We start from the raw sequence: 22745 nt of genomic DNA, 5'->3' as shown, positions 1-22745 counted from the left end.
ATTTTCTTCCATTATCCTTTTATTATCTATGCTGTTTATTATTCTTCTCCCTCTAATGAAAAAAAAAAGTTTAGAATAAAGAGAAAAGTATAAAGAAGAGAATACAAATTACTCGAAATCTTGCCAATCAAGACAACCACATTCAGTTATTTTTCTATTTTTATGCAAATCAAAATATACACAATTTGTTAAATACATGGAATTACTGGTCTTTTATCATCGTTTTTTACCTATCATAAACATTTTCCTCCATTGTTAAATGTTCTTGAAAGCATGGTGTTAAAGATACCTTACTCACTATTTTTGTGCTGTTAACGTCACCAGTTCATTAAAGCTGTATGTTTGTTTCTCTAGTTTGTTATCACTGTAAATAAAGCTATGGTGAATACTTTGTACACAGGCATCAAGTACACCTCTGATTATGTATTTGAAAAAAATTTCTAGAACTGGAATTTCTGGGTCAAAAAATTTTAATTGTTTTTCTTATTTATGACTCTGGGTTGCTTATTTCTCATTTATTAATATTATTGTGTCTTCATTAAAAGAAAAGTTTAATCACATTTCTAACATTTCTAACCTTATAATTTGTAAGTTTTCAAATACTTGAAGAAAATTCATATAAATGTCAAAACCAAGTCCCTTTCTTCTTAAAGCACACACATACAGCTAACATATGCTTATTCAGAAAGACAAAATCAGCAATGTATCAACATTTTGACTGCTGAGACAAGAAATACTTATTCTAACTGAACACTGCACCTCAGGAGGAATTTCCTCCTTTTAACCACTGGGTGTCCCCTGAATCCTATTTTTAAAGTTAGGCAGGTATCACCAGATCCTATCTAACAAATAGTTCAGCAATCTCTCATCATATAGCTGGTACAAGGAACCCTCATTATTTTTTAAATGCAATATTTTAAAAATTAGTCATTCAACTTTCTTGTCAGCTTTCATTTTTCTGGGAAAGAGATGCATGGTTTCAGACTTGACTGAGTAAACTCAGTGTTTTAAGAAGGTAAGCAGGAAAAAAAAAAGTAACAATATTGCATTCAGAGAAGTAATTTTTATCCCAAGCACTAAGTGAAACCAAAATTGGAATGTGAACATGAGATCACTTTAGCTCTCTGTTTCCTGTAAAAAAAGTGTTTTCTTTGAAACTGTACTTTGCAGACTTCAGAGTGATATATTTCTGGAAGGTGCTGAAGTCCAAACATTACGTACTTTGAGCTCAAATTAGATCGCTTAGGAATCAGAGACTTGATTTGAAAAAGAAAGAGAACAGGGGTGCCCACCTTAACGTGAAAAACCAACCACGAAGCCCACAGTCCTAATGATTAAGATAAACATATGTGTAGAATTCATTCCTGAGCTCTTCCCAAATAATGTCTTTCTTATTTGATATTGGTCAATTGATAAATGAATCCATTTACCTATAAACACCTGGCAAGCAATCCAAGAAATCTGTACCATGTGACACATGGCAACACTTATCTCTTTCTGTGTAAATAAACACTGATTTAAACTTTTTCTTTTCTTTTGTTTTATCTGATGCTCACTATAAATGCACGTACACTGGAGGAAAAGAGTCATCGGTGCCGAATCTCCACTGACTCAGCAGCCTCTGGCTCGTAACAGAAACAGCTCTCAAGTGAACCGACGATATCCCAGTCTCCAAACAAGAAAGCTCCCTCAGCTCCCAGTCCCGGGTCTATCCTCAGCCTAGGTGCTCCTTCCAGCCTTCCGACCCATGACCCGGCAACATCCAGGCTCCCCCACCCCTTTTGTTTCTGCTTCTTTGACTCGTTCACTGGTGTCTCCTTCCTACCTACTTCAGGCAGCCATTTATTAACATTTGCTTTTGGTTTCTCTCTTCTTTCTCCCTACTCGCTTCTTCAATAATTTCAACCAAGAATTTTGGCAGTGAGGGTTAAAAAGGAAGATGGAATGGAAGCTTGAGCAGCTTCAAACGAAATATTTTAAAATAGTTCATGATGAGGAAGACTAAACTAAAATGTCGTCTAAAGAGGAGTCATTAAATAAGGAGTAAAAAGAAAAAAAAAAGAATGGGATGCGACTTAGTGACTCAAAAACAACAATAACAAAAGGAATGAGGGAAGAGTTAAGGAACGAGGTCCTAGGAGAAGTAGGAAGAAATAGGGTTTGCATTTCTGCATTTCTCCCTTGCAACCAAAGCCTCCCCATCTGGTCCAATGACTCCTTGAAACCACAGTGCCCTCAATGTGCTTCAGAGCCACGCTGTCCCCAGGACATGGAGACAGGAGACGGCTGAGGGATGGGGTGGGGTGGGCAGGCATTTCAAAAAGAAAAGGAAATGAGAAAGGAAAAAAAGGAAGAAAAGCTCATATTTTCCAGGAACTGCATTATGAGATCTGTAAGAATTATCTGTGTTACTCGAAAAGTGCTCAGAAGACCACCGTCAGAAGAGTCACCTGAGTGACTGGGAAAAATACCGAAAGCCTGATCTCACCCTGATCTGGGCCCAGGAGTCTGAATTTTTCATACTATGTCCAGGTGATTCATAGGCATGCTTAAACTTGAGAAATATTGCATAATCTCATGTAATGTCCTAGGAGATGAGGAACAAAGTTTAAAATAAATTTTTATGATACTAACAAATTGATGCTTTTGAACTGCGGTGTTGGAGAAGACTCTTGAGGGTCCCTTAGGCTGCAAGGAGATCCAACCAGTCCATCCTAAAGGAAATCAGTCCTGAGTGTTCATTGGAACGACTGATGCTGAAGCTGAAACTCCAATACTTTGGCCACCTGATGTGAAGAGCTGACTCATTTGAAAAGGCCCTGATGCTGGGAAAGATTGAAGGTGGGAGGAGAAGGGGATGACAGAGGATGAGCTGGTTGGATGGCATCACTGACTCAATGGACATGAGTTTGGGTAAACTCTGGGAGTTGGTGATGGACAGGGAGGCCTGGCGTGCTGCAGTCCATGGGGTCACAAAGAGTTGGACACGACTGAGCAACTGAACTGAACTGAAATGAACAGCGCTCTATACATTTACTAAGGGTTCTGTAATAATGTGGATTGAAATATAAAAGACTAATTTATGATGTCAACTTGCTAAGAGATTTTGACTTCACAAGTGAACTGTTTTTGGAAGGTCTTAACAAGTTATTATGTACATTGGTATATGATAAAATATTACTGACTTTATGACAAGAATCATACATATTCAGTCCTTAAATGATAAAGGTTTCTTGCTGTGGGCACAATTTTAGGTCATCCTCCCTTCTGAATCAGTCATTCCATTATCTTTTAGAAGCTAATAAAGTCTAGAGAGAAGACTGAAAAAAATATAAATGTTAAAACAGTGTATTTCAGGATTAATATTTAATTGATTTGTCCCTCGGGTTTCCAGGACTTAAGATCTATTCTAAAGCCAAGAAATGTAACTTCTATTCAATTCCTTTGATTTTTTTTTTAACTTTTATTCTAATTCCCTATGCTATAAGGTATAGTCTTCAGAGACAATTTTGGTAGGACCTAAGATCTTACGCAGTTAGGCTCATTACTCTGAAGTGCAATAATAACTATTTTTATTAGTCACTCACTACTACTTAGATAACATTTTGTATATCACAGATTCTTAATTTAACAGCAAATTATTTTCATGTTCTTGGTTACAGAGGGACTGTATTTTCTAGCAACTGGCATATATTTTTGGGTGTTAACAGAGTTGTTTTGAAACAAAGAAAGACTACTAAGCTTAATGAACTACCAAACTTCCTTCCTTTTTTAATGGGAAAGGCTTGGCAATATATAGTCAACAAAAGAATTTGAGTCCTGGCTCTAAAGCTATAAGGGGCTTACCTTTATTGCCAAACAAGTTCTCCTCATTGGCTAGTAAAAGTAATAACAGTAGTAATAATAATAACCATGATAGCAGCTAACACCGTCGCATGTCCCAGGCACTGTTCTAGACACTTCATTTGCTTGGTCTCATTGATCTTCACATTAACTCATGTAGAACCTATCGCTGTCTCCATGGACACATGAGAAAGGTACCCTTAGGGAGGCAAAGGAATCTGCCTAAGAACACCCAGCTAGGAGGTTGCAGAGCTGGGGACAAGTCCACACACTGGGACTCCAGGGCCTGCTCTCAGCAACTACAGCGTGCTGCCTCTTTAGGCACTGTGGACTGGGGGCGGGCTAACTGGGGAGCTTTTCAGCGCTCCCACGGCACATGAGAAAGAAGATGCTCTTACAGTGGTCTCAAGACGGCAAAGAATTTTTGTCCTGAATTTGAGAAACTCCCTGTGTTTTTCTCAGAATTCAACCTGAAAACATGTCTTCCGATAAACAGGCTGTTTGAATGGCTACATAATGGCTGGTATTCTAACCATAGGTTTTGACCTTAAATCCATAGATGGCTGGCGAAGACCCATATGGCAGGCTCCACATAAGAAAATACAAACTCTATTACGTGCGTACACAAGTATCAGGCGCTGAGACGCAAGCAGTACCTAAAGCACGTCATGACGACACACGCACAGAACGAGGCCCACGCACCGGAAACCAGTCAGAGAAATTCCAGAAAAGAGGCGACATGGAATGCTCCCGAAGCCCTACACCTCAAGCCCTTCTGGTGAAACTCATGAGGAGCTACACACAGTTAATAAACAGAACAGAGTCCGCAGTGAAGGCCTACTTCACAGGTTATACCCGAAGGAGGCTAGAAAAGGGGAGACTGGATTCAAGACGTGAAAGAGAGTCATTAGGAGACCACTCCGGGAATGGCTACTACAAAATAATCTCGACAGCAGTTTTCTAATCATCTTCTCACAGAAGAGGCTGGAATTTGACTCAACAACAAAGGAAGTCAGGGAATTGCCAAAACTGAGGTAAAATCTCCACCCTGACAGTAACTGAGCAGGACCCTGTGGAGGCTTCCCGGGAAAGGCCACCTCCCACCCACTCACCACATCCTCCACTGCCTCTGGTTTGCAGAAAAACTTTGGCCTCCTAGGCCTTGCCTGAGTTCCAAAAAAAGACATTTAATCAGATAAGTGAGAAGAAGGAAAACAGTCAAGAAAGATGCCGTTTTCCTGAAGACTGAGACAGTAAATCTCATAAAATGATACACTACAAGAAGAAAATTTCAGAAGACTGTCTGCATCCTTAATAGGAAACGAGATGGCATTGCCCCCGTGAAAGCCAGGTAGAGAGCCACAGACACAGAGAAGATGGAGATGGGAAAATAACAGAGTGAAACAGAGAGAGAGGGCAGGAAGACTGGATTAGAGAGGGGTACAATGCAACAGGGGAAAAGGCAAAATTTAAACCTGTATTGGAAGTTTCAAGGAGCAGAATTTAAATGACAGAAATAAAAATATGGGGGATAAAGTTCAGAAACTCTAGCAGAATACAAAGGTGAAGGTCAAAGAGAAAACTGAGGCAGGTGCCTAATGAATGTCTGATCTCAGAACTATATGTATGTTTAAAAAGAAACTGAAATAAGACCGATAACTACATAATAGACACTCTAGGAAAAAATTAATAGAAAAACACACATGTAGGCACATCCTGGCAATTTTTAAAATTGTAAGAATAAAAGAAAAAGAAATCACAAATACACCAAAGCAGGAAAAACAAGTTCTCTAAAAATAAATAACAATTAGGCTCCCTCAGACATCTTTTCTATAGCACAAAAAGTCAGAAAACTATGGAGAAACAGGTAGAATATTTTAAGGGAACAGAACTGTTACCCCAAAACGTACAATTTTGTAGTAGCACCTTGTGTGAGGCCAGCAGAAAAGCATGCTTAGATCCACACAGATGCAGAAAATCACCATCCATATGCCTTCATTGAAAAATAAATTATCTTAAAAATATTTTAGTTAATTGGAAAATAATAAAAATTTAGAATTAAAAAAAAAAATTGGAAACTGCAATTGAAAAGGATTTTGGAACTTCCTTTAGTGAGTTTAGCCTTTCAAATCGGACACCCAGCAGAGTTCTGGATCTCCAGGTAAGACAGACGGGGACTGCCCTTGGGGCACGTTTTCAGAGTTGCCTCCTTCTTGGCACTGGGACATGAACTTGTCCAGCACAATCAAGTCCCCACAATTAAAGTGGACAAGAGATTGTAATGACTTAACACCCCTTAAAATAACATTTGCTGTGGCACTTTTCCAGAATTTGCTAAGGACGGCTTTATCACTTGTTGGCCGGAACACTGTCCCAGAAAACTTGTTAACAAGAAACTTGTTTTCCTCTCTCAAACACACAGCACAAAATAATAACCAGATTAAATATTATGTGAAATGCCAAGGTACTTAAATACGATTTTCTATGTATTTAAAAGTGGAAGTGTTAGTCGCTCGGTCATGTCCGACTCTTTGCGACCTCATGGGTTGTAGCCCACCAGGCTCCTCTGGTGGGCTCCATGTCTGTGGAATTCTCCAGGCAAGAACACTGAAGTGGGTTGCCATTCCCTTCTCCAGGGGATCTTCCCAACTCGGTGGGACCAGCATCTTTTACATCTCCTGCTTTGGCAGGTAGATTCTTACCACTAGCGCCACCTGGAAAACCCCATGTATTTAAAAGCCACACACAATGATGACTTCTCTCAATTGGAAAATATTTATCTATCACAAAGCACATTGTTTATCATCTTTAGTCTAGGCCCTTTTAGTCTAGTAATGTTCCTTTGTTATCTCAGCTTAAACATAAAATATGGCTTCCCTGGTGCCTCAGATGGTAAAAAATCTGCCTGCAATGCAAGACACCCAGGTTAGATCCCTGGGTCGGGAAGATCCTCTGGAGAAGGGAATGGTTACCCATCCCGGTATTCCTGCCTGGAGAATTCCATAGACAGAGGAGCCTGGTGGACTGTGGTCCATGGGATCGCAAAGAGTAGGACAAGACTAAGTGACTAACATGAACACACATAGAAAAAAGATGAAGGAAAATACTCAAAGATAGAAATAGTGGCCATTTCTGTAGGGCTGGAATTCTAGATGACAGTGTTTATTTCTTTAAAATTGTTGATACCTTCTAAATTTTCTTTAGAAGAAACATATTGAAATACGTTTCTATAATGATATGTAAGAGCTGCATCATTATTTAAAAGCTACAAAAATCAGTATATATAATAACTATGAACATATAATATCATCACAATGATTTGAGAGTACACACAAAATTTTGTAGCAGCAGTGATAACTTAAGTGGTAAGACAGGGTAAATACTTTTGCTTTTCACAAGTACATATTACTTTTGCAATTAAAAAAGACTAATCTCATCAAGAGAAAAAATATGTTAGAAAGAAATTTTAAAATGTTGGAGTAATTCATGGACTTTAGAAGCAGGAGAGGTAAACACACTGAGGGAAGAATACCACGAAAGCTGTTATGGTACAGAGAATTTATCAAATACCTTCAAGGAGCAGTTTAGACTCTATACATCTCCCTTTCTTTACCTATAAAAATATATCCATCATTAAATCTGAAGTCCTTAAAACAGGCTCTGTGAGATCGTGTGCATCCCATGTCTTAAATTCTATTTCTCAGGACGTCACGGAAATATGCTGCTAAGATGCTCACACTCCCCCAGGGTGGTCAGATGTGTCAGTCAAACACTTTAAATAGATGTGATTGCAGGTTTGGAAAGACAACTTTGTTCCACTGTATTTAAAGGTGCTGCTAAATGTTTTCATTTTTCTCTTTCCTACTCTGTAGTCATTTTATCTTTGGTTTTTTTAGTCCATTCAACTTTTGGTCTTACAGTTCCTCTACACCTGAGAAGAACTTAAGTTCTTAACAATTGTCACAAAAAACAAAACATACATTTTCAAAGAAACTTACTCAACTCCATCCTCAAGCATTTATACTGCAAATGCAACATGACAAATGATATTTTAGTTGCAATAGTCTATTAAAATAACTGCAGACATCCTAGGATCACTTAGTGGGTGTATAGGAGTAATATTCAAGATAAATAAAAACCATTTATGGCAGCAGAAGAGAAAGAACTCTGAAATTCACACAGCTGCATTCATCCCCAGGTAGTTTTGCCTATGACAATATCATAATGGTTCTTGTCTGATCCTAATCATTTTCAATCCTGGTTAAATCTTCCCGAAGCCCTTCTCTGTACCCTTTTTCTTGCACCTCCAAATGAAAGGCACTGGAGAAGTATCCCTGAGCAGAGAAAGCACATTTTCAAACTGACTTTATTTCAAAGGCCTGGCTTAGTCCTTGGAAGCTTAACCAGTATGTTTGCATATGCTTGGGGACAACAAGCTGTTTACTCTTTGGAGGTAGATGCTAGTTTGAAAATGGATAACCAAACCCCCCCAATAAGCTTCTTAATCTTACTTCTTGTTCAACAGAACAGCAGATAAGAAAGCATTTGTGCGAAAGAATCAGTTTTAGGAAATCTTTCCCTAGTAATCTGAAGACGATAGTAACTGGTTGTAGATGGTAGGCAGGGCAGATGACAAGTCCAGACTGCACGTGGTTTTATAATCACGAACATAGAGTAAAAATAATGCCAAACGGATGATTTCCTTGAATTGTCTCCAGGGCCATAATATGTCATCCATGACATACGGAATGAGAGACTCCTTGGAGACAGACTACATTAGAAATATAACTAGACCACTAGATGATTCAACTTACACATCCGTCCACCCTATCAAATAGATACGGGCAGAATTTGGCGAGATAATAAGCAGTCTTCAGTCTCAGGCTATCTGAACCTCTGCAGTGATTTATGTCACGGGAGCAGGGCGAAGCCTGGCTCTCCTCTCTGTCAGCCAGCTGGGGTGGAGCAGAACAGACCCAGATGACCAGGTTCTGGCACAAACGCAAGAGCTGTGAATCTGAATTTCCCAGACGTGTTATGAAACAAAGTCAGACTTGCTTCAACTGCTGATAAAGAAAAGAAAAATTCTTTCTTTCTTCTCCTGAGATGGAAGCTCAGCCTTTCACTTTCAAAGAACTGCAAGCACAGTCATCACACAGACACAGAAGTCTTGAATTCTCCTCTGATTGTACTGATAACAGGACTCCTTATCAATTTTCCCAAGCCCTTTATAAAAATGAAAATGAGGCATTTTATAGTCCAGATATTAAAAGAGATCTAACACTGGGGGAGCAGCTGCTGCCTTAACCAATGATATCTGTACATTCAAGACATAACATTTAAGCTTCCACATAAAAACGTAATTGTTGAGAATAATCCTCTAAGATCTAGGATTCTTAGAATTAGGTCACTATCCACTTGATTGAACTGGAAGATTTCCTTTCTTGTGCAAATGTTTTCAACTTGATTAATATTAACATAAAGAATAACATCTAAAAACATTATTTCCTGATCTGGACAATAAAGAGACACTATAGTTGTCTCTTTATTCAACAGGAAACCTATTTGGTAGATAACTTATCTGGGAAGATATTTAAAGAGAAGGATTGATAGGGGAACTGAGTGATATTAGGTACATAGATCTTCATGCTAGTAAAAGTTGGCTTGTTCTCATGGAAAAAAAGTTTAAATAATTTAACTAAGAGCCAGGATAAAACCTTAATAAAAGTTTATTTTTACTTTGTAAAGAAAATTTTCTTCCATGGAAACAAAAATATTCACTGCAGATTTGCATGGTAAGAAATAATCTAAATTATATTGACTTGGGTGTTGGTAATGGAAACAATAGTAGACAGCTGAGGACTAAACCTTCGTGCAGAATTCATAGCAAGATCTAGTCATAATGGCTCCCTTCATACTGAATATACAGAAATATATGGACTATTTCAAAACTGCAGAAAATAAGCAGAAAGAGAAGCTAGATTTCTGGAAGCATGTTAATAAGAGAGAAAAACCAAAATGGTTACTCTATGCTTTTTAAATTTCCAGGTACCTTTCAGGACCTGGCTCTTTTACAAACTGGGATGAATGATGATAATTATTTCTACTGAATGAAGATGAATATTCCATTGAGATTTAAAATGTAAAAAGCAGCAAAAGGAAGCAAGCCTAGGACCCTCTCAGAGGCTAGCACTTTCACACGACCCATTCATGGAGACCAGACGATGCTGATAGTGAACATAATGGGGTATCGTTCAGTGAAAGGAGAAATTCACGGACTCAAAGACAACCCATCTGAAAGTGAGGCTTGCTTCCACTAGTATTTCCACAGGATGGAACCAAATAAAAATAGTCTTTTTCTCTCCCTTTTGTTTGTGAACCTGAATGACTGGTTTAGTCTAGGTTATCACTGTTCTCCTTTCACAATGACTCTCATAAAAAAAGATTTCCTTTTCAACAGTAGCATTTGGTTTCCCTTCTGTATGTTTTTGTTAAAAAAAAAAAAAAAAAACAGAAAAAACAGTTAAGATTCACCAATTCCTATAGAGACAACACCCTAAATAACTGAGTTCTCCTAAATGAAAACTATTTCTGGAGGAAATAGTTCCTCTCTGAGGAACACTTTATTTATTTTAATGATTTCCACTTACAGCATTGAAGCAGCTCTTAGTTAAAACTAAATTTGCCAACATTTTAGTAGGAGATATTTGCTACCTCATTATTTATTTCATGATAGAATTCACAATTTAAAAACAGGAGAAAATGAAAATTCAGTATTGTAGAAATTACCTCATCTGATCCTTTCTTTTCTCCTGACTTGGAAGGCGATCCACTGGTTTTTCTACTGACATGCTGTAAAAATATTAAAAGAGATAACATTTAATAGAGGGAGGTGATACAAGATTATATAATAGTGACTTTAATCCCAAAGGGCTAAATACACAGACTGTAAAAACAAGGACACCTTTAATCTTCCTCCTGAGAACTGTTAATAATTCTCCATTGACATAGGTGGCCTTCAAAAATAAAGGGAAGCTATAGACATTTATTTGGGATGCAGAAAGTAAGTCTGTAATTAACCAGACATAGATCTGATGGTGGTGCCAAGGCGGCATCTCGTCTCCTACAAAATGCCTCCTGGAATTTCAAAGCCCAAATTGCCAGCATAGGCGACATTTGGTTCCTCATGGAGATGAGATGTCTGAGGACCATGTTGAGCTGAAGCCATTACTTAAGCCTCAGTTCAGCATAAACTCAAGGGAGGAAATTCTCTGGAGTTCTGTCTACTTACCAAAACAGAAAGATAAAGCGTGCATTGGGAACCCCATACCTCCAACGTTCATTATTTATGGCTTTAGGATTTCATTATGTCCTAAATCAGAATTATTTTTCTCACAAGAACACTGGTGATGAATGGGAGTATTTTTGCATGCATGGTGGGCTGCTTCAGTCATGTCTGACTCTTTGCGACCCTATGGACTGCAGCCAGGAAGGCTCCTCTGTCCATGGGATTCTCCAGGCAAGAACACTGGAGGGGATTGCCATGCCCTCCTCCAGGGGATCTTCCCAACCCAGGGAGCCAATTCGCATGCTTCTCTGACATCTCCTGCGTTGGCAAGGAAGTATTTTTATGTGGTATATAAAAGCGTCAAGTAGTTTACACGCTATTTGGTTTGATAAGATAAAAGAAGCCATGAACATTATTGTACTTTTAAAAATATTTATTTTATTTATTTTTGGTGGCATTGGGTCTCAGGTGAGGTGTGTGGCCTCTCTAGTTGCTGGGGTGGTGCTTAGTCGCCCCACAGTATGTGGGATCTTATTTCCCCCATCAGGGATCAAACCCTCACCCCCTGCACTGAAAGGCAGACTCCCAACCACTGGACCATCAGGGAAGTTCTCATTCTTGAATTTTTTTGAGAAATGAAAATATTTTATGTTCCTGAAAATTAGGGATAAAGAATTATTTCTTATACAAGTGGGATATGCAAGAAAGTGGGAAAAGGAACCTAAATATAAGAAAATGAAAAGCTCACTATTGGGTCTTAGCCCAATCATCTTTAGTTACATTGAAACATAAAACCCCATCATGTTCCCTAAAGTGGAATCAAAACCTGGATATGCATGTCACTCAAGTTATTCAAATTAAAAAGAATGGCAATAACAGTAATAATAGTAATAATAATGTTTATCATTTTTTATTACTTACAGGAACTTTCATATATATTTTTATCTGATACAAAAAAAGATGCTCACCTGAGTTCATGGATTAAAAAAAATTAAGAATAAAAGTCATGTGATGCGCTTTTCACAAAAAGATACACCCAGTAAATGAGAAAAGCTTGCAAAGCTGGTTTTCTGACAGCAAATCTATTGTCTCTATACTATGATAAGAGCTTCCCTGATGGCTCAGTCGGTAAAGAATCTGCCTGCAATGTAGGAGACCTGGGTTTGATCCCTGGGTTGGAAAGATTCCCTGGAGAAAGAAATTGCAACCCACTCCAGTATCCTTGCTTGGGAAATCCAGTGGACAGAGGAGCCTGACAGGCTATACTCTGTGGGATCAAAAGAGTTGGACATGACTTACCAACTATATCACACATACTATGATAAATAAAACAAGATAATATTTCTTTAAATCATATCAACAGATATTTTTGTAAAATAAAAAGGCTAAGCAATATTAGACATGTGCAGTAGTTCTTTGTATAAAAACTAGAAATAAATCACTTTCACAAATGGAAAACTTTCCCCCAAACAGAAACCTCTCATGAATTTCTGCCCACAGAAAAGCAGGCAGATTGCAGTAGCTTGGTTAATGAAGCTCTCTACAGGGCTTGTTTCACCCAGATGACCTAGTCAAGAGTTTGCCCACCCCTGGAGAAGGAAATGGCAACCCACTCCAGTATTCCTGCCTGGGAAACTTCATGGACAGAGGAGGGGGTGGTGGTTTAGTCACTAAGGTGTGTCCTGCTCATGCGACCCCATGGACTATAGCTCACCGGGCTCCTCTGTCCATGGGATTCTCCAGGCAATACTGGAGCAGGTTGCCATTTCCTTCTCCAGGGGATCTTCCCGACCCAGGACTTGAACTCAGATCTCCTGCATTGCAGGAAGATTCTTTACCAACTGAGCTACAAGGGAAGCACAGACAGAGGAGTATAGCGGGCTATATTCCATAGGGTCACAAAAGAGGTGGACACAACCTAGCAACGACAAAAATGTTCATGTTTACATTTACAACATTATTTACAATTGTCAAGACATGGAAGCAACCTGTATCCATCAACAGATGATGAATAAAGAAGATGTGGTGTGTGTTTAAAAAAAAAAGAGTTTGTCCACAGTTGAGAGCAATAGCTATTGAGTAATTAATGAATCTTGAAAAAACAAGAGCCATTTAAAAGCCCACATATATATGTCAGAGCTAGATGGCCATTGATAAGCTTTAAGAATAATAGGTGAGCAAAAGAGAAGAATTATTCAGTGTTTGGAGAGAGAATTTGAGAGGGATGGGTCTACATGACACAAATTTATTCAATTTGTCTCCTTTCAGAACTGGTAAATTTAGAACCATGATATCAAATTCATTTTTATCACCAATTCTATATATTTTTCAGGTTAGATATAGGTAATATCTAGTCACAACAATACCCACTGTTTGAGCATACACACTGAACATACAGCCTCATTTACTTTTAGGAAGTATGATTACTCCATTTTAGAAATGTGCTTACTCGCTCAGTCGCGTCCGACTCTTTGTGACCCCGAGGTCTGTAGCCCACCAGGCTCCTCTCTCCATGGGATTCTTCAGGCAAGAATACTGGAGTGGGTTGCCATTTCCTCCTCCAGGGGATCTTCCCAACCCAGGGACTGAACCCGCATCTCCTGAGTCTTCTGCATTGGCAGGCGGATGCTTTGCACTAGCACCACGTGTGAAGTTCCATTTTAGAAATGAGAATACAGACACACAACTCGCTCTTGTCTTGGGCAAGGCTCCATGCTCTCCGCAAGGTCCCATTTCGGTTCTTGCTCAGGTGGGAAACATACATTACGATCTACCCTACAGGAAACATGCAGACAGCCTTTTCTCTTTAAAATAAAGGTAGATAGATATCTTACTATAAAACGTTTATAAAGTTGATTCCCTGGTATTTCAAAATTGCAGTCCTCCAGATTAACCAACATCATCAGTTACTTGCTTCCACTGAAATGCTCAAAATCTCTCACAATTACATAGTTTCCAAATAATAGTTTGAGAGGGATATATATAAATATATAACAAATGCTTTTTTTGCTTAAAATGTCTATTATAAATATATGTTTTACGAAATGAGGTTTTAAAAAAGAAAATGCTTTTTAAAATGTTGAATTGTAATGACAAATTATAAAAATTATGTACTATAAGAATTGTCATTTTTTAACTTCAAAGAAAGATTTGCTCTCAATAGAGTAAGTATAATAATATAAATAAAAATCACATAGTGAAATGACATTTTTTAGTAACTATCAGGATTATATTTTTTCTAGTTTTTTTAACCTGGCTTTTTATTATAAAAATTTTCTAACATACAGAAAAGTTGAAAGAAAAATATCCATAGTCCCATCACTGAGAGTCAACAACTATTAACTATTGTTGCCATATACTGACATCTCATCATATATTATGGACAGACACATGATCTACATATATTTGCATATGTACCAGCATTTGAAAGTAAATTGAAGATATCCTGAGACTTTACCCCTAAACATTTTATCAAGCATGTCCTTAAACTGAGGACTTTTCCCTCTATAATTACAATACATCCTCACTCTAACAAAACTCTAATAGAATTAATAAGAATTACCTAATGCCATTCAATTTCCAGTAAATGGAAACTTTATAAGTGAATCATTGCCCTGACCAAGAAATGGCGCTTATTCATATTCAGTAGCTGGTGCTGTGCTGTGCTTAGTCGCTAAGTCGTGTCCAGCTCTTTGCAATCCGATGGACTGTAACCCGCCAGGCTCCTCTGTCCATGGAATTCTCCAGGCAAGAATACTGGAGTGGGTTGCCATGCCCTCCTTCAGGGGATCTTGCCAACCCAGGGATCGAACCCAGGTCTCCCACACTGCAGGCGGATTCTTTACGATCTGAGTCACCAGGGAACCCCATTCAGTAGCTTATTAATGATACAAAATCAGTTATATCTTTTCATTGAGAGAGATTCAAAGTGCCTGATTTCTACATTCATGGAATAACTGTGTACTTTCCACATACTTTCCATTCTGCTGATGAAATAAATGTTTGAAAATTATACATTTCAGATTTGATCCAGCTTAGGAAGCTGCAGCAAGTATCTCAAAGAGTGAAGAAAGAAACCTTCGTCTACTATCACTACATGTAGTTGGTGGGTCAGGATGAGCTGAGAGAAACATGGAAAAGGGACTGAACCACAAACCTGAAATATCCAGGAAGGACTTTTCTGTAAGAGTGGAAAGAAACTAACATGTTCTAAGCATCTCCTTTGTGAGCCCAGCACTGGGCATTTCCTCTCTGTGGTCTCCTTGACTGCCATAGCAGTAAAAAAGAGACACAACTGGCAGCTCATTTTATTGATAAAGAAATAGAATGTGAAACGTAAGATCCTCCTCAGTCACACTACATGTCAGCTACATGTGTGGGTTATAGTCTGGAAGCCAGAGACTGGGCTGGTTAAGCTAGCTGAAAACTTTTGATGCCCGTCAAGAAAGTCTCAATCCAATGCTCTAAAAGGAAAACAACTCAAAAAAAAAAAAATCAACAAAACCCAGATAAAACCTTCCTATTCTAAAACTGTTCTTTTTTGTGTGTGTGTGAAATTAATCAGACACACAATACCAAAGTGTCATCCTGTTTTAGGATGTTTTAGGAGCTGGACGGGAGCAAAGACAGGAAGTGCAGGATGCTGGTCCTAAAGTAGGAGACATTTCACTCAGAGGATACGGCCCCGGAAGCCAGGAGCTAAGATGAAAACACGTGAAAGAACAAGAGTGACAGGAGTTTAGAGGCAGAGAAAATATCAGATAAAGGGTTTTTTGGTCTTGCTTCAAAAAGAATTTTCCAACCTGTTTCCACCTCCTGGCATTGCTATATATTTGGTAAGCATAGCTGTCCTTTGTCCTCATTCTAGAAGACAGCATTAATATGCATACAATTTTCTGCCCTAGCAATCTCACAAACGTCTCAGGAAATCAACAGGAGCAAGGAGCCATGAAGCTTGGCACTGTGCTCCCACCCAGCTAAGGACGTATGCCAGCGCCAGGCTTTGGCTCTGCAGCATTTGGGGTCGCCTCCCCAGGGCAACCCAGATACACCCTGACACACTCAGAGACAAGGGTATGTGTCACAGGATGAGCTGAAGCTCGAACTTCTACACATATAAGAAGAGAAGGAAGACAGACAAAAATTGAGCTTCTGCAAGCCTAAGCTCAGCTGTGAAAGAGCATCAAAAACTAGTGTGCTTCTGAAATGCCTCTGTTAGATTTAAACCCCCCCCAAAAAGGTACTGAGTTTCATTTAAGGGTGACAAAAACATTGTAAAATGATCTTAAAGTGATGCTTGGACAACTCTGTACTCAGTACTAATAAAATAATAATACTGAGTTAATAATAAAATGGGGCTTCCCTTGTGGCTCAGCTGGTAAAGAATCCGCCAACATGCAGGAGACCTAGGTTCAATCCCTGGGTGGGGAAGATCCCCTGGAGAAGAGAAAGGCTACGCACTCCAGTATTTTGGCCTGGAGAATTCCATGGACTGTATAGCCCATGGGGTTGAAAAGAGTCGGACATGACTGAGCAACTTTCACTTTCACTTTCAATAATAAAATATTAAAATATTAAAAATACTGAATTGTGTATTTTAAAGGTAAATTATGAATTATATCCAAATAAAGCTGTTTAAGAAAATAATAAAGATTATGTGAAAACAGCTGGAAGATCTTCCTTCTGCAATTTGGGGAATGCTGACGGAGATCAATGTTTGCATGTCCAGAGACAGCTATGGCAAAATCAAGAAGTAATGATACGTAATCCCAGGGCCCTCTGGAGCCTGGTGCACACCGCTTAGCTCCCTCCCTGCACCACTGCTGCACACAGAGACAAAGGCTTGCTGGGGAGGGTGGGGTAGGGGTGCTCCCTAAGGATCAAAAAGCCTTCATTTAGCTGTAGGTTGCTCCATGGAAGAAAAGCTATGACAAACCTAGACAGCATATCAAAGAGATGGGAATACCAGACCATCTTACCTGACCTCCGAGAAACATGTATGCAGGTCAAGAAGCAATGGTTAAAACTGGACATGGAACAATGGACTGGTTCAAAATTGGGAAAGGAGTATGTCAAGGCTATGTATTGTCACCCTGCTTATTTAACTTATATGCAGAGTACATCATGTGAAATACCAGGCTGGATGAATCACAAGCTGAAATCAAGATTGTCGGGAGAAATACCAATAACCTCAGATATGCGGATGACACCACTAATGGCAGAAAGCAAAGAGAAACTAAAGAGTCTTTTGATGAAGGTGAATGTGGAGAGTGAGAAAGTTGGCTTAAAATTCAACATCCGAAAAAACTAAAATTTGGCATCCGGTTCCATCACTTCATGGCAAATAGACGGGGAAAAATGGTAACAGTGACAGATTTTATTTTAGGGGGCTCCAAAATCACTGCAGATGGTGACTGCAGCCATGAAATTAAAAGACACTTGCTCCTTGAAAGAAAAGCTATGACCAAATTAGACAGCATATTAAAAAGCAAAGACATTACTTTTCTGACAAAGGACTGTATAGTCAATGCAACGGTTTTTCCAGTAGTCATGCACAGATGTAAGAGTTGGACCAGAAAGAAGGCTGTGCACCACAGAATAGATGCCTTTGAACTGTGGTGTTGAAGACTCTTGAGAGTCCCTTGGACTGCAAGGAGATTCCAACCAGTAAATCCTAGAGGAAACCAACCCTGAATATTCATTGGAAGGGTTGATACTAAAGCTGAAGCTCCAGTACTTTGGCCAACTCATTGGAAAAGACCCTGATGTTGTGAAGGACTTAGGGCAGGAGAAGAAGTGGGCGACAGAGGATGAGATGATTGGATGGCATCACTGACTCAACGGACATGAGCTTGAACAAACTCAGGGAGATGGTAAAGGATGGGAAGCCTAGTGTGTGGCAGTCCATGGTGTCAAAAAGAGTCAGACAAGACTTAGTGACCGAACAACAACTCGTCTTTCAGTGCAGGTCACAAGTGCCCAAGCACTTTTGGAAACACTTAAGCTAGAGTCTGGGGATTCAGATTTAGTTTATCCAGGGTGATGCTGGGGACAGATGTACATCCCTGAACTTCCCCAGCTGAAACTAACACCCGGCTAGGACTGAAACCACTGCTTGGAGAGGAGCTCTGTGGGCACCATGTCAGGAAGTGGAGGTTTCTACTCCTCCAATCACCCCACTGAGTCAGCACCCATGGGAGCTTCCCCAAGTCAGACAGGCCAGGGCAGCTCAGGGCCTCCTGGGTAAACCAACTGCTCAAGGCAGGAACCCAGTGCCCTGTGTTCAACCCAGCATTTCCTGACTAGTTCTGAGCCTTGTCCTGCTAATGGCACATCAGATCTTCATGTTGCATGTAAGTCTCTATTTTCTTAGTAAAGCAAACCAATCAGCACTTTATTATATACGCTCCTGCTCACTGATTACTTCATAAATGTGTATTTTGCCTGCTCAGCCAGATGGTAGATTAAATTTTTTTTCCTAGTACCGTGGCAGCGGTCCGACAAACAATTCTTGACTGATGACTGCATTTCCACAAACCTCTAACATTCCTTGGGAAGTACTTTTGCTCTTTTCAGGTTAGTAGACTAGGTAAAAGACTTTTTTTAAAGCTGAAAAACAGAATAGCTTGAAAAATTAACAGACAATATGCAAACTGGATTTCCTGCAAAGTCCCTTAAAAATTTATTTTTCCATGTATTCTGCTTTCTAAAATAAGACTGTTCAGCCAACAAACATAAGGCTCAAGATGGAAAGCTGGTTTTGCTTTAAAACAGGCTCCCTGGTGCAGGCCGAAGTGGACCTGCTTGCCCTAGGGTGGACTCCCTGCCCTGACCCCGGTCAGTTGGTGTAGTAGGAATGTGTGATGGCTGCCTCCATGGGAGCCTCCTGCAGGACAGGCCAGCAGTGGTTTCAGCTTCTGCAAGGTGATCCTGCTTCCCCTCCAGTCTAGGAATGGTAGCAGCTTCCTAGATTTCTAACCCCTGTGTTGCCTCATCCACCCCAGTTGGCTTTCCGGCCTTTTCTGTTACCTGGCAACCAGCTCCCTGCATTCCATTCCATTCCCCAAACTCGGATAAGACAGGAAGAATGTGGGTCTGCAATGCTATGAGACTTTGAGCCAATGATTTAAACTTTCTGTTTTCTCCTTGTAAAATGCAGGTCATGATGCCTACCCCAGGGGCTGGCTTACGTACAAAACAAGTGAGGAGGAGCCCAGTCCACTGTTAATGAGGAGTCTGGTCCATTGGCTCGTTCATTTTAAGAACACAATAAAGGTCACTTCACTCCCTTCTTTTTCACTGGCATGCTGAATTATGAGACAATAAAATGAATATGAGAAGAAACAGAGGTTTAAGCTTTCATTTTCTAAGGCTATAAATAATATAGCAGGGAATTTAGATTTTAACTGGCCGTAAGTACAAAGGAGCGAGAGTCATCTGCTAAGTTTATGTTTAGTACTTTGCCTACCTCACGACACTGTGTCACGTTAGTCTCACATTTCCATAGTACAGATGAGGAAACAAAGTACACAGGGAACAGAGAACTCAGTTTTTCACACAACAAACACCAAGCTGGTCACAGGGATAGCACTTATTGTGCAATTCCCATGCTATAAAATACTTCAACGGTGTGGGGTGTGTGTGTGTTGGTGGGGCTTCTAGTAAGATAGATAAGGCAGGATAGGCACAGTGTTACGCTGATAATTATAGAAGGTGATGGGTACAAGAGGAGGGTGTTATATTATTCTCTCTGCCTCTGTGCTAAAAAAAAAAGTTTAAAAATTTTTTGAATCTTCTTGAGAGCTTGTATCTCCCTAAAGTTACACAAAGGGTTTCCCTGGAGACTCAGTAGTAAAGAATCCACCTGCCAATGCAGGAGTCATGGGTTCAATCCCTGGGAAGGGATGATTCCCCTGGGGAAGGAAATGCCAACCCACTCCAGGATTCTTGCCTGGGAAATCCCAGGGAGAGAGGAGCCTGGCAGGCTGCAATCCATGGGGCTGCAAAAGAGTTGGATACAACTTAGCAGTTGAACAACAACAGAGTCACACAAAGGGAATATCCTAGCCATTTTTACTTGCTTTTAATACTGAAAACCCCAAAATAATGGAGAAGGCTAGTATGAGAGGAAGAATTCATTTACTAAAAAAATAATCAGTGAGCAGCTGCTGTGTGCTAGGTTTTATAGGGGGAATAATTATTTAAAGAAAGGAAATGAAAGGTGTGATGCATGGTATCTTTCTGCTTCTCTGAAAACATTTGTTATTAAACTATAGAAATACAGGATAAGCTTCTTTGGGGTTCTCATAAAAAAGAAGACGCAAATTAAGGTTTAAATGCATATGTATATGGAGAAGGCAATGGCACCCCACTCCAGTACTCTTGCATGGAAAATCCTATGGATGGAGGAGCCTGGTAGGCTGCAGTCCATGGGGTCGCAAAGAGTCGGACACAACTGAACGACTTCCCTTTCACTTTTCACTTTCATGCATTGGAGAAGGAAATGGCAACCCACTCCAGTGTTCTTGCCTGGAGAATCCCAGGGATGGGGGAGCCTGGTGGATTGCCATCTATGGGGTCACACAGAGTCGGACACGACTGAAGCGACTTAGCAGCAGCAGCAGCAACATATGTATAATTCTGAAATCCTCATGTTTCCCTGAACTCCCTTTGCTTTTCTCTAACATTTTAACATTCTGGTGGATATGCCCAGGTGGCAGTGTAAGGGTGCACCTTCTTTTTGCCCAGTTTTCAGAAGTAACATTGATTGCCTTTCTGCCTTGTTTAGCTTAGGGGTTCCACTGTAGTAAGGCTTTTTTAATTTCCTCTGAGTCAAAGACGACGCCATGAGAATTTCAATAGCTACTCTGCTACTTTTGTACTAGTCTTTAGGCTGTGCTTGTGATTTTTATCTATGAGAAAGGCAAGAGAAGACCAGGAATGGACCATCAGCACAATTTTTGTGTCCAGGGCACCCTGTTCAACACATGACACATAGTAGGTGGGCTATAAGCAACTGTGAACATCTTTGGCCTTTACCAAAGCACTTTTATATTCTGTAAGTTCTCCAGAGTCAGAAGGAATTCCATAAATTTTAGGAAAACTAACCATAGACCCTTTATTTTCTGGAGTTAAATGACGCTCCCATCTGAGGAAGCAACTTACATAGATGGTACTCATTGGATCAAGTAATTTCACACTTCTCTTAAGTGAAAGACACTGGATATTTTTTCTTTATGGTAGCTGCAAAGCTTTCTGGGTCATTTTTTATGAAAAGAAAATGAGACAACTTGAAGAATAGAGGTTTAGAATCACATTAACAGGATTTCAATCCTTAAAACAGTTTAAAGGGAAGATTCTGGGAAGATGAAGTAAGAGGTACCAGGAATCCATCCCCTGATCTGGAACAAATTCTCCCTGGCAGAATCTGTCTGATGTAACTACTGTAAGTTCTGGAGTCTATCAAAGACTTGCAACTTCCAGGGGAACATTTAAATGGTAAGTTTTGGTTAATTTGCATCCATTTTAGCTCTGCTCAGCAGCAGCTGCCCATTCCTCGTCCCCAATTCACAGCTCAGGTGGCTCAGGGGTAAAGAAGACTCAGGAGACGTGGGTTTGATCTCTGGGTTGGGAAGATCTCCTGGAGGAGGAAATGACAACCCACTCCAGTATTCTTGCCTGGAAAATCCAGTTGTCAGAGGAGCTGAGCAGGCTGTAGTCCATGGGGTCACAGAGTCAGACAGGACTGAGTGACTGAGCACACACAACTCACAGCAAGTGTGCGCACACAGCTCATGCAAGTGTGCCCTGGAGCATGCAAAAGGACTCTGCCCTCCAAATACTGCAGATCTGTATTCTGATCACAGATTGCTCACGCCCAGGGAAAGGTGCAGAATCAGAAAAGACCTGAGAAGCTCTTCAGTGTACACTTTTGGCTGAACCTTGGCACAAAAAGATCCCATCATTACCAAAAACAAAACAGCAAACCCTAGGGAAAGAAGAGAATTTGATTTCCAAAACTTTCAATGATTCAAATGTCCAGTTTTCAACCAAAAAAAAAAAAAAGAAATCACAAAGCATGCAAAGAAACAGAGATGTATTGCCCAATCAAGGAGAAAAACAAAAAACAAATAAAAAACAGAAACTGTCCCTAAGAGCTGATAGTAGATACACTAGATAAAAACTTTAAAACAACTGCCTTAAAGATGCTCAAAGAACTAAAGCAAGTGTGGAGACAGTCAAGAAACCAATGCATAAACAAAATGGAAATACCAATAAAAAATATATCATCTAAAAAGAAACCAAAAAAAAATTATAGAGTGGAGACATATAATAACTGAAATGAAAAAAATCACTAGAGGGATTCAAAGGCAGACTTGAGGAGGCTGAAGAAAGAATCATTGCAATCAAAAATAGGACAACTGAAATTATACAGTCTGAGGAACAGAAAGGAAAATGATTAAAGTAAATAGAGCCCGCAGGGTGTCCCAAGTGGCTCAGATGGTAAAGAATCTGCCTGCAATGCAGGAGATCTAGGTTTGATCCCTGGGTTGAAGATCCCCTGGAGGAGGACATGGCAACCCACTCCAGGATTCTTGCCTGGAGAATCCAGTGG

At 39.8% G+C, this 22745-nt stretch overlaps 1 protein-coding gene across 10 annotated transcripts in view; it reads right to left on the bottom strand.

Annotated features, from left to right (window-relative positions):
* CAST (calpastatin) overlaps nucleotides 1-22745 on the bottom strand; it is a 132609-nt gene that overhangs the window by 104490 nt on the left and 5374 nt on the right. For all 10 annotated transcript variants that reach the window (XM_005209749.4, XM_010807617.2, XM_005209750.4 and 7 more), the window contains 1 exon segment: nucleotides 10633-10695. In XM_005209749.4, coding sequence (XP_005209806.1) covers nucleotides 10633-10695 — 63 coding nt within the window.

The sequence above is a fragment of the Bos taurus genome, chromosome 7, assembly GCF_002263795.3.
Source record: "Bos taurus isolate L1 Dominette 01449 registration number 42190680 breed Hereford chromosome 7, ARS-UCD2.0, whole genome shotgun sequence".
Classification (NCBI taxonomy): domain Eukaryota; kingdom Metazoa; phylum Chordata; class Mammalia; order Artiodactyla; family Bovidae; genus Bos; species Bos taurus.
The sequence above is the reverse complement of the archived record's forward strand: the minus strand, read 5'-3'. Positions and strand labels throughout refer to the sequence as shown.